Genomic DNA, 12,482 nt, shown 5'->3' with positions numbered 1-12,482 from the left:
TCCCGCCCACGTTTTAGGAAATCACCTGCAAGTTCTGGTGGGCAATTCCCTGAAGTCAAGAAATCCAGGGAAGGAGCCGGTAAGGCACGCACGGCTCGGCACAAACGCCTACGCAACCTCCACAGCAAACTCCCCCAATGCCCAGCTGAGCCCCCCCCGGGCTGCAGAACCCGGCCTCTGCCATCCCCTTTTGTCTGGGTGACACACGAGTGTTGTAAGGTCACCTTCATCCACGGAGATCACACCCCAGCTGTGCTGGATGTAATGGGAGGTGATGAACTGTCATTAAACAACTCGCTGTGCAGCTGGAATGCTGGATGAAAGAGCAGCGGAGCCCAGGGCAGCGGGCAGGGCCGCACCGGGCCCGAGTCACCAGCATCTCCGTGCTTCAGCCAGGACCACGCTCCCCCCATTTACCAGCTTTTAAGCAGGGAAGCTAGTGTGGCAGGACAAGTGTCTCACGTTGACTTCAGCTGAACGCGTCTGCTGGATTTAATGAAAAAAGGCGATTCCTCCGCTGCCACGGTGCTCAGGAGAGACACCAGCCTGCTCCAGGCAGCGCCCACTGCACAACACCAAGGTCCCACATGTTAAAGTGAAGCTAAGTGTGGTTGCTCAGCTCCACCCTATCCCATTCCCTCAGAAAGGTCGGCTGCAGCGCAGGTCAGGAGAAACCTTCCCTTCCCAAAGGCCGCCTGGCGGTTTCCCACACTGAACTGCCTTGCCCAGAGGTCAGACGAGCATGAGTGCCAGGGCGGAGAGGCCGCAGCAGCACCATTAGATCAGTTAAAACATGTAGAGTCACCCACCGCATTACTGCGGCTGGGCCAGCTAGAGTGACCTTTCCCAAAATGATAGTTACTCGAAAAATTAAGATATTTCAACTCATCACTGCTGCAGACCAGTCTCCTAGGTTCATCATTTCCCCCAAAAGTAAGGATGGGCGATGTGATCTGAAAGAACTCAGGCAGGGCAAGTGCTCTATGAACAGGAGCAGCTAGCAGGACCTGGGATTTTTCTTCTTGGAACTGACATCATCAGCATGAGTCAAACTGGGAGCTTGTGTACACTGGTAAGACCATTTAAGAGCAAGTATGTCTATAAAGGCTGAAGAAAATGACAAAGTAGCAATAATTACAGAGGGACCACCGTTTAAATGATCCAAGGGCTGGAGCACCTCTCCTATGAGGACAGGCTGAGAGAGTTGGGGTTGTTCAGCCTGGAGAAGAGAAGGCTGCGGGGAGACCTGATTGCAGCCTTTCAGTACCTAAAGGGGGCCTATAGGAAAGAGGGGGAAAATCTTTTTAGTAGGGCCAGCTGTGTCAGGACAAGGGGCAATGGTTTTAAACTAAAAGAGGGCAGGTTTAGACTGGATATAAGGAAGAAATTCCTTACAATGAGGGTGGTGAAACACTGGCACGGGTTGCCCAGAGAGGTAGTGGAGGCCCCATCCCTGGAAACATTCAAGGTCAGGTTGGATGGGGCTGTGAGCAATCTGATCTAGTTAGCAGTGTCCCTGCTCCTGCAGGGGGGTTGGACTAGATGACCTCTAGGGGTCCCTTCCAACCCAAAACATTCCATGAAAGCCGTGGCACAGGACCAGCAGCTAGTTAGACTTCGGCCTAATGCCTTTGTAGCGGTCAATCAACAGAAGCCAAGTGACATTATCCACAGTTCTGCATGGTCTCATGGCAGGAGCAAGGCTCCGAGAGCAGGAAGGATGCTTGCTTTGGCCCCAGCCAACCTCCTGGTATCAACTGCCCTGGCTATTCCCATCCAGCTCTTCAAGCACTTCATTTCCAGGAGGACGCCTCCCCTTGCACTTGACCATGCCTTTGCACTCGCAGTAGCGCCTGTGCACGCCCCTGGCTGAGAAGAGCAGAGTTACCTGGAGCGCGTGCAGGTCACAGCGTGCCGCTGCAGCCGGGCGTGCACAGGCGAGCAGCAGAGGGTCAGCTGAAGAGCTAACCCAGCCTTTGGAAGTGTGTGTTTAAAGGATTCCCTACAGAAAAAGCTTTATATGCAACCAACAGCCCCTTCTCACATACAGTGTGTTCAACCATACAGCATGCAGTGACTCATGGCAAGTTAAACAGGTATTTAGAGCTGCATTTCTGTTAGGTCCTGCAAAGACAATACCTTGCAAGTACGACCTCAACAAAAATGAAGAGAACCAGCATTCTCCACTACAAATCGGGGAGGGTGTGCGGGGGCAAGTCTCTCTGCGAAGGGATGAGTAATGAAGTACTCACACCATTTGGAAACCATGAATCAACTCATACAATCCGAGATCTGTGCATGTAATAAAATGAAGCGGTGATTTTACTACCATAAGTTTTTTGCCACTAGTACAGCAAAGATAACAGACACAAACAACTGATAAAATTTTTTTTTATTATTCACTTTTTGAATTCTTTTACACTTTCCTGATTATTTTGTGTAAGGTGAAACTAGAACTGTTTTAAAAGACATACACAAATCTAGTACATCAATAACCAGGTATTTCTTTTTGCTATACTATTCTCACAACCACGTGTGTGCTAGGCAATATAACCGTCACAGAAGCAAACTTTAGGCAGAATACTGGTCAGTAAAAACAAAGCGAGAAGAGCTACCAGATATACAGACAGGCTCGGTTCCACATTCACTACTGCATTTATCAAGCGCCAAGTATTAACTGCACAATTTGTTCAGCTAGTAGAGGGGAGTTTTAAAATCAGTGCATGAAATTCTCTTCAGCAAGACAGATGGACAGACAAACAGATGGATCCTATACCTAAGTGGAATGTGAAGGCAGGGGGATGATACCGCGGGACTGACAGGTGACTATTCCTAATCTTCTCCACCGCATTATTCACGCAACTCGCACTAGGTTTTACTTAATGGGACATGTTTGAAACAGAACTAGGTGAGGACATTTGGAGCTCAAATATTACAAGTTACAAGCGTTACAAATGTGTAGGTCTGCATTCCAGTACAATAAATGGGAAATCCTGAATATTTGAGCCAAATCCTGGTACTAACAAAAAAAATGGCAGACGAGAGCTGAAGACTGCAGCAGCACTGGCAGCTCTCAAATATCCGAGGAAGAATCCTGTCCTCGAGCAGTCTCAGGTCTCACCCACCATCCTGACATCACCCATAATCAAAGAAAGGATGACGCATATGTGGGAGTCCAAAATTGCTTTAATGGAGTTTAAACAGGTGAGAGGGTCAAGAATGAACAGAGTCCAATGGGAGAAAAATTTCTATAAAGTGAACTTAAAGATGGCTCAGTGGATTACTTCAGAAGTTTTCAGGATAAATTTGAAATGGGAATACCATGGAGATTTCGACTCACCTAAGAGTAAAGTAATGCAAAAGTGGCAGATCACTTCATGGTATCATCCAAACTAATAAGGCCATTCAGAAAATTGAATCTTCTCCTATTGCAAGTCCATGGCAGTGAACCAAGACTTCTCACTACTTAAGAATATCTAAGGTATAATTAGGTACGTTATTGCTGTGGGAAGGGGCTTAGTCATGCATGCCGTATGAGCATGAAAGCACTTTTAGAAGTCAAATCCCAGTTATCTGCCAGTATAAAGAATTTGGAAATCAAGCTGCTAACTCCCCCATTACCCTCCTCCCCAAAATAAACCCCATCCCCAGAAAGGCAGGATTGACAAAGTGAGCTTTTGACTGAAAGCGGTGCCTCAGACTTGGTTACAAACGTCTACAGAGTGTGCCCGTTAAACTAATTCATAGCAGTGTTGCTAACTGGAATGCCATACATCGGATTGTTTTCCTTCCATGCCCCAGTGTCACAATAGAATCTCTATAACTTTCTGTACAACTTTACAACAGAATTGTACTTCGACTATTTTGGTGCCAAATTAAGCTTGCCAGAGTTACATAATTGATGTCTACTTTTCTACCAATAAGAGTTTTGTAAAGTCAATTGCAATCACAAAACCCATAATCACAGTGTTCAGTTAAAAATATAAACACGGTAATCATAACTGTAAATGTTCATAATAGGAAAGTTCGGAATGCCATTATAATAACCGACCTCCGCTCTAGGTACACAGAACACCAACCAACTGTTTTTACCCCACAGACAGTTTTTGCTACGTTGAGGTTGTGAAAGTCGATGTACTATTCTTTTTGCTTGTCGCACAAAGGGATATATGTGTAGGATACAGGGTGACATTGAACATATAGTGAAGCGTGACAGCCATTAGTTCTCTCCCTCCCCAGCATCCCCTTCATCTCCCTGGTTTTCCGACGTCCATAGCTGTAAGAAAATATAAACACGTTTATGCTGAAAGCACGCAGTTAATTACAATTGTCAGGAAAGGGAAGACAGCGTAATTAGCAGTAGTTGGGCAACATTCTCAGCTAAGAGCAATACAGAACCAAACTTAACAGTAAAGCTAAAGAATAATGAACTAGAAAACAGGCAGAGGATTACAAGTAAAAAGCCAGCAGAAGTTTGCAAACTCAACACAAAGACAAGCTGGCTGCTGAGAAAACAGACAAATCGGACTTTCTGTCACAAAAAAGCAGAGTTCGTTACAGTGGTTACCAAGTGATTTCTGGTTTAAACAAGCAAGCCTAACCGGCCTGGTTACAAAAAGCAGGGCAGTTAAGACTAATGCCTCAGAAAAGGCTTTTAATGGCACAGAACTCCCTGAGCCTTCAGATGCTCAGTCCCACTTAGTGGAGCCCAGCAGCCCAAAGAAGTAAGAGCACCCAGTGCAGCCCCGTGATACTTACAGTGAGGTTGTCCCTAAGCAGCTGCATGATGAGAGTGCTGTCTTTGTAAGACTCTTCATTCAGCGTGTCCAGCTCCGCTATCGCTTCGTCAAATGCCTAAAAACATGCAAGACAGCACTTTCAGACTCTGCCCTCTGAATTCACTTCTGCTTACACAGAGCTTACAAACTTGCCACATTACTATTCAAATTCTGTGACAAAAGCTTCCAACATTTTTCTTTTCTACCAAGAAATGTAAAACAAAGCGAGCACCAGATCACTAGATGACCAGTGGGAAAACACAAGTCTTCATGGGGGTCCAGATGAAAGCCCAGAACAACTTCACTACCATGCCAATCCCAAGTACTGAAAAGGCAAGCACGCTCGTCGTACTGAAGAATGATTCACACATCGCTTGAAGTAAGGTTTACGAGGAACACTTAAAAGCCATGCTTTCATTAAAAATTAAGGCCTCACTGGTCTAGATTGGCAGTAAAAGACAACGGTACCATTAAATTGATATATGTATTGCACATGAGTAAGTAGGAAAGAAAATGGAAGACATGGGGTTTTTGACGGGGTGGAAGATTTTGGAGTTCTTTTCAAAGCAGCACAGGAAATTTGCCGTTCTTCCTATTGATCTGCTACACATGAAAGGCCAAGCTGCAAGTCTGAGAGCCATGAATCAGTCCTATTTCTTCATTCAGGTTTCAGACAGATGTAAGCCAAACCAAAAAAGCAGGAACAGCAGCTTTGCATAGCAAAACATTGCTCGTTACAAAGTATTATTAAAGCACATGTTAAGAATGCAAAGATTCCCTTAATGCCATATTATTCAAGTTTCTACCAGGTAACTTTTACAGATGCAAAAAGTTCCATTTAGAAGGCTCCAATTGTATTTTAAGGAGAAGGCCAGGACAAAAATGACCAGCTATTTGTTTGGCACAACCCATCACACGAGCTCTTTTTGGTTTCTAGAGAGTGAAGCGCACACATGCGCAGATACACAAGGACATTTAGGGCTATGACTGCAGTCCCAAAGACGATACTTCACCTATTTGCTAGGTGTCCAAATTTAAATAAGTATTTCACTTTAGAAGTGCTAAATTAGTCCAAGTGTTTTCAAATTTGACAGAAGCACATTCTAAGAGAATTACATGGACATAAGAAGAGGCACTTTGTCTCCCCTTTTACTGGATCAACTGCACCAGCAAATTATCTTCTCTTAAAGCTAAGCTAGCCTAGTGAACTTACTTGAAAATACACCACGATGACAATAAAGATGACAGCATTTTTAAGGAATTTGATATGGAAAAGCATAATCACCTAGAAGTGCTACTGCAACCATGTAATTATCTCCTTAGGCTCCACAAAAATTGGTAATATAAAGAGTTTGCTTACCGTCTTTGCCAGATTACAGGCTTTTTCAGGAGAATTTAGTATCTCATAGTAGAAGACAGAGAAATTTAGAGCCAAACCGAGTCGAATGGGGTGTGTTGGCTGCATCTCTTTCTTGCTAATTTCAAATGCCTCCTGGTAAGCTTGCTGAGAGTTTGCTACCGTTGCTGCAAGAAGTAATTACAATCATATTAATGCACAGTACATCACTGCACTTCACGGGGGAAGCTATTATATTCTTGGTCTAGACTATGGTGTCACCAGAAATTTATACAATTATATACGCACAGACACTTCTTTCAATGTTTTTAGACATAAAAGCCTACCACTAGCTGAACTATTAAAGCAGAAATATTTGTTCAGATAAAGCTTTGGGCTATGGAAATTAAATTCAACATTTTAAGAGTCTTAAAGAATGGCATCAAACTAAGTTCACAGCACATGGACTACATAAGACACTCACCAGGAATTCAGGCACAGTTCAGCATTGCTTTACCATTTCTGGATTAATTGGCTTCGGACCCAGTAACCCAATATCCCTTATTTGCATGCAGAAAGCTTGCAAACAGCGAAGACTTGCGAGCTAAATTCATAGTTTAAACAAGAGATGATAGGAACAAAGCATTTTCCATGAGAAAAAACACATTCTCCAGGAAAAGGATTTTACACTGCCAAATATGCCTGAAAATCAGTCACTGAGGTCGAGGGCTGCAAGCAGAATTTGACTGGTTTGATGAACGTCTGTCAATCACTTCTATTAATTTCAGTGAAGTCTTTCTCTAAAAGTGACTTGCACTGCACCCGTCTTCGATACTACAGAGCAGTAGCAAAAAGAAATAAATACTTCATGTTAGGGGAAAAGAACACAAGTAATTTTTATATTTTATTCTGCTCGGCCCCCAGCAGAGAGATTTCATCCCTACTTACTTTGCTTGTTGTCCCCAGATGCCACCTCTGAGAGGTATCTGTAGTAATCACCTTTCATTTTCAAATAGAAGACCTTGCTTTCTGGCTGCGTGGCATTGACAATAAGGTATTTATCCAGGAGTTCCTGAGAAATGAAACACCACTTTTTTTAATCCCCCAAGTCATAAAAATAATGCCTGAAACAATACAATACAATTATAAGTATGAACTGTTGCAACATTAACAATGACTTGCGTATAATGACGTGTTAATCATTTTGCCTACTGTTGTCTCAATTCAGAAAAAAAAGAAACTACTTGTATCCTAATCCCTGGAAAGCCGAAAACTTGCTGTGTTGAGGCTATCCACAATTCACTTCTGCAGAACTTAATGGCTAGCAGGACTTAAGGCTGCAAAGATTTTCCTTGAAATACACTGATGCAAACTTGTGTCCACAACCAAGCTAATGAAAAGCAGTAGCTTGACATTAGCACAAGTCTAGTCACTTTTGCTGCCACAAACTTAAATTCTACGCAGAGCAGTGAAATTATCCACAACAAACTGATTCTATCTGCAACTCAAGCTGAATAGTGGCAGTCAGCACATGTGCATTCAGAAAGAGATGCAAAGACTGACAGCAGTGACAGCACCGCTCCTGACAGATCTTTAGCAAACCGAACAGCAGTAAAAAGAATCCATCTAAGTCAAAGAAATAGCAAAACTGGTTTGGGGGAAGAAGTGAACACCTTCTCCATCAAAAAGAAATACTAAACAAGCCTCAGGACATCAGCATTCATTAACGAAAGAATTTAAATGTTGGGCTTTTTAGCAGGATGCATGCCAGTGCCCCAGATCTAAATTTGTTTTCATAGCTGCTGGCTAGGGGCCTCCAACATTGCCTTGTTTGCTTTTTTTTCCTATAAAAAAACCCCCCGACTATTTTATAACAAGTAATAATCCAACAAATTCCCTAAGAAACAAACTAGATGACTTATGACCTAGAACCAGACTTAAGTATGTGGCCATGCAAAATTATTTCCTTGCTAAAGTGCAGCAGTGTCTATGGTCCTACTAAGATTCCTTAAGCCTCTCTGAAGAATGCTGCAGTACTAACGACTGTTATTTTTGCTGTTGGATTATTACCAGAACATCATTGCAGATATCCTGCAATTCAGCCTCAATTTTCTCACGATATTCTCTTCCCATCTGCTGTTTCTTCTCATTCCTCTCTGTTTTCTGTTCAATGCTGGAAATTACACGCCAGGACGAGCGACGGGCACCAACCACATTCTTGTAGGCAACTGAGAGTAGATTCCTTTCTTCATTGGACAGTTCATGTCCTTGCTCAGTGACAGCCTTCATAGCAGCAGCCATATCATCGTAACGCTCAGCCTGTTCAGCCAGCTTGGCTTTCTGTACCAACTCACTTTTATCCATGGCTCTCCTGTAATTAGCGGGGAATAAAAATAGAGAAAAATGTCTCTTGATTGTCTGCACTGGGGAAGTTAATGCTGAAGGGTGAAGCAGAACTCACAGTCACTAATAAGTGGGAAATCTTATCAAGTCTCATAAAGTAATGTGAAGGCTTTCTTCTTAAACATTTATGTGACCATTTGCCAAATATGTATGATTTCTACATGTAAATGACTAACCACAATCCGGAAAATATGTACACATTATTCTTCAAAATGCAGCAAAACTCATACTGGCGTTAAGCACAGCACATCAACACGTTCCCTGCGTAAATCTCTCCCTTTATCTATACTGGTCACAGCTCAGCCTGGGAGACACTGTGTGTTCTAACCCAGAAACCACCAGTTTTGGTTGGGTTTCAGTTTGGTCAAACCCTCCCCCCCTTGTTATTATTATTTCCCCCCACAAGAGCACTTACTTAGGAGCACTGAAGCACTGGACAGCTCCTCCTGACACTGAAGATTTTTTGCACGCTACAGAAGAGTTTCTGTGGGTTTCAATAAACCTTACCCAGTAAAGTTTTCATTGTTGGCAACTATGGGAAGCATATTTTTACCGTTCTGGCAGAAAATTGTTCTTTTTTTTTTTTTTTTTAACACATGCATCAATGTACCTATAACAGACAATTCTACACAGCTGGGGTGGCTGCAGTCTCAGGTTTTCAAGACATTTGGAACAACACTGACACTCACGTGAACTGAATGGGACATGGCCCATGTGATGGTCACTACTGCAAAAGCAATCGCTTATATGGAAACAACTTGTTTATCGTTTCTGATAATGCAGTTTAGCAACCGAAGCCAAGAAAAACACACCTCATGACCACAAGGCCCCTGAAGACCTTAAGCAGTTAAAAATGAAGTTAGTAAGGAATGTGTCAGTGAGGCAGCTTGAGCATTGCTTACTTCTACAAGACAAGGCTAACACATAGTTAACTCTATCATTGACCTACCAACCTTATACTCAACCACCTAGGGCCAGGTTCACAGGAGAACTTGAAAAAGTTTCCTTGCCTTTATCAAAGTAAGTGGACCTCAATACCTCACAAACTCCCAGACACCCCAAATTAATCTGCAAAATTTCTCCAGGTGCATAGGTTCACTTTCAGACAGACCCTGAACTGTTATTCTTGTCAGTACTGAGCAATAATGTTCCTCTCCTACTCCCTAAATCCCAATCAGGACTCTCACTGTCCAGATGAGAAGTTTTCAGCCTGAGACCCAACAGCCTAAAAACAATCTCTAAAGGAAGAATAAAAAGCAAGTAACAACAGTAAGTGTATAACTAACCTTCATAGGCTTCTGTTCATTAAATGGTCAATGGTTGTAGACAAGCATCTACAGCCCTATTAGAAAGGACCAAGAGGCTGAAAACGATTGCTGCAGCCTTTTCCCTGCTGTCTCCTTTGAAGATCCCAGTCTGACACGCTCCTGATGAAGAACATCTCGCACACACTGCTCAGTTTCTACATCAACCCAAGTATCACCTGCCACACTATTATGCAGGGAAACCAGGCCCCTACACTAAATCCCCAACCAGGACACTGAGATGCAGACCCAAATTCCCATTGTGTGTATGAGCAGTTTCAGAGTTTCTTCCTGCCAAGGACAGTCCTAACTACAAAATTACTTTGAGATAAGCATATTCAATCTCTCCAGCTGAAGATCCTCCACTTTAGCAAAAAAAAAAAGAAAAAAAAAAAAAATCACCCAAGATACCAAGTCAAGCATTGTTATTTTGCATGAAAGCTCTTGAAGTAAACCCTGCAGTCAAATGATGTACCTGCTATCTATTTGCAAGTCACACACTCCTGCTTCTGCTTGTTCCTTTGTAGATCTAGCCTAATGCATCCATTCATGTAAGGCAGTCAGGAAGGATATGTAATGCTAAAATCAGCCTCCTGGAAAGAGACCTCTTGCAGACTTGTAAGTAAAGCTGGGCTGCAGTTCAGTTCCATTTCAAATACCGCGTTTAAACTAGTGGATTCTGGCACCTATTAAAAGGTGACACACAGAATTCAGATCAAAGGCCTCACCAAGACAGACTGACTGTGGGTAGCAGTGTGACAAGTTCTTGTAAGGGATGATTAATGTCACTCTGTCTTCTCCTCAAGAGGCGCTTACCATGGGGCTATGCTATATTATCATCAGCTTCTGCAGACTTACCAAAAGGATAGCTCCTGAGAATAGAAAGGGATAAGTGAATTTTGTGATGTGTATTTTTTCTCCCTACTCCGAGGTGTATCATAGCACCAATGCATAACAAGCCTAGGGAAATCATCATACCATTTACCACTGAGAGAACCCATCCCACTTTTCACTGTTGAGTCTATCAAACCTCGTAAACCATTCCCTTAACTCAACACTAAATTTAGACTATGTGCTTAACGCAGGAAGTAATTTGTGAGTGGCATTCCTCTACCCACTCATTAAAATCTGAACATGAACAAAGTACACCTGAAGAATGCTTTTTAAGTTACAAGAGCCAACTTCAAGTAACAGGACATTTAAGCAAAACAGTTTCAGAGCAGTTTTAGTTTCCTCACAGCCTGCACAGCTTCTAGAAGCATTTCTAGTGCAACCATGTTATCTTCTTCTCTTCTTCTTATGGAATGTGATTATTATGTAGAAAAAGCCTGTTTGTTGAAGTCCAGAGGCAACTCCAACAGAGTTTATATTTTGCCATTGAAAGGTCAGTTTTATCTTTGATCTGCACTTTGCCAATAGTGGTCTAATTTATAGACAAGTCATCTGTGCAGAATTCTGTTTACAAATATAGAGTTTAGTTTAGAGATGGTGCAGAGTTTGTTTTATCAAGATCACCGACATATTTATCTTTAGATCCAAGTCAGTTCACAGCAGTCAGTGAGTTCATATAAGGACACATGAAGGAAATCACAGAGGGAACTACAAGGGCGTAAAGACCTAGTGGATAAAAAAGATCCAGAAACCAGTTTAATTTATCAATTATACCAGTGAAATACCAGCACAAAGCACTAGAATGTTGGTTCTCATCAAACAACTTTCCCCAGTAACTTAAATAATTTATGCACATCTTAAATGTAACTAAAACTGATTACTGAAGATGGAGTTCCTCAGAACTTCACTGGCTTAGTTTTGACATAAAAACTCAGTATGCAGGGGCTCGAGTTGTTTCATTAATTCATCTTAATATCTATACTGTTGGTAGGTTTGGTATGAAACACAAAGTCATACTCAATAACATGGATTTAGCAGAACTTAAACGCAGTGAGAAAATCATTGCCCACACTAAAATATCTGCAATTGACAGTAAGCCTACCGTTATTTTGTTCACAGGGTGCTGCATAAAGGAACACTTAAAATCCTCATTTGATTCTCCATTGCTTACCTTGTTAGAAGCTTGGAGAGAGCTTTGCAGAGCTATGCTGGCTTGAGCTCCGAAAGAGGGAAGTGTTTGCCAGAAGGAAAAAAGATACAAGGAAAGGAGTGATGTTTGAAAAGGCAAAGAAGCAACTATCAGTTATAACTGGTCCCTCCCATAGAGGAGATGAAAGCCACACTCTAACAATGGATCAGTGTGCCACAGTCTGAAACAAGCAAAGCCTACAGCTAAAAATACTCCTAGGCCACAAACAGAAGCCATCTAACAAAGGTTACCTGCAGCTAGGAGCAAAACACACAAAGGTGATGAACAGGAGGCCAACAGGAATGATCTATTCTAGCACTAATGAAGCCATGCCATGTTGGCAAGGGGGAAAGAAGGGAGATGGAAAAAGGAGCGGAGACGTGCAGATCACAGCCATGGAGGAGCCCAGAAAGTTGCCCATTCTAAGCAGAAGATTCTTGTATTAGATGTGTTAACACATTTCAAATTCTTAAGAGGCTGTTGTCTTAAGAATCTGTCAAACCACAACTTAATAGGCCTCCAAAACAAAGTGGCTGGGCACTATTTAACGTAAGAAAAGCCAAACCCCCACCCGCCAGGGC

The 12,482-nt window shown here is 42.5% G+C and overlaps 1 protein-coding gene across 3 annotated transcripts in view; it reads right to left on the bottom strand.

The window, feature by feature from the left end:
• Positions 1 to 3,168: 3,168 nt before the first annotated feature.
• The window catches only part of YWHAB (tyrosine 3-monooxygenase/tryptophan 5-monooxygenase activation protein beta), an 11,627-nt gene continuing 2,313 nt past the window's right edge, over positions 3,169 to 12,482 (bottom strand). The window contains exons 1-6 of one of the 3 annotated variants that reach the window (XM_035892879.1): positions 10,297 to 12,416; positions 8,185 to 8,485; positions 7,063 to 7,186; positions 6,139 to 6,302; positions 4,759 to 4,854; positions 3,169 to 4,276 (exon numbers count right to left, since the gene is read on the bottom strand). In XM_035892879.1, coding sequence (XP_035748772.1) covers positions 4,220 to 4,276; positions 4,759 to 4,854; positions 6,139 to 6,302; positions 7,063 to 7,186; positions 8,185 to 8,478 — 735 coding nt within the window. In that variant the 5' untranslated portion in view covers positions 8,479 to 8,485; positions 10,297 to 12,416 and the 3' untranslated portion in view covers positions 3,169 to 4,219. Of the gene's footprint in view, positions 4,277 to 4,758; positions 4,855 to 6,138; positions 6,303 to 7,062; positions 7,187 to 8,184; positions 8,486 to 8,932; positions 10,203 to 10,296; positions 12,417 to 12,482 lie in introns of those variants that run through there. The other 2 variants (XM_009637335.2, XM_035892878.1) reach the window with 2 other exon arrangements.

Source organism: Egretta garzetta, unplaced genomic scaffold (assembly GCF_000687185.1).
Source record: "Egretta garzetta isolate BGI_Z169 unplaced genomic scaffold, ASM68718v1 scaffold214, whole genome shotgun sequence".
In the NCBI taxonomy this organism is placed as follows: Eukaryota; Metazoa; Chordata; class Aves; order Pelecaniformes; family Ardeidae; genus Egretta; species Egretta garzetta.
Note: the sequence above shows the minus strand (reverse complement) of the source record. Positions and strands in the feature narration are given on the sequence as shown.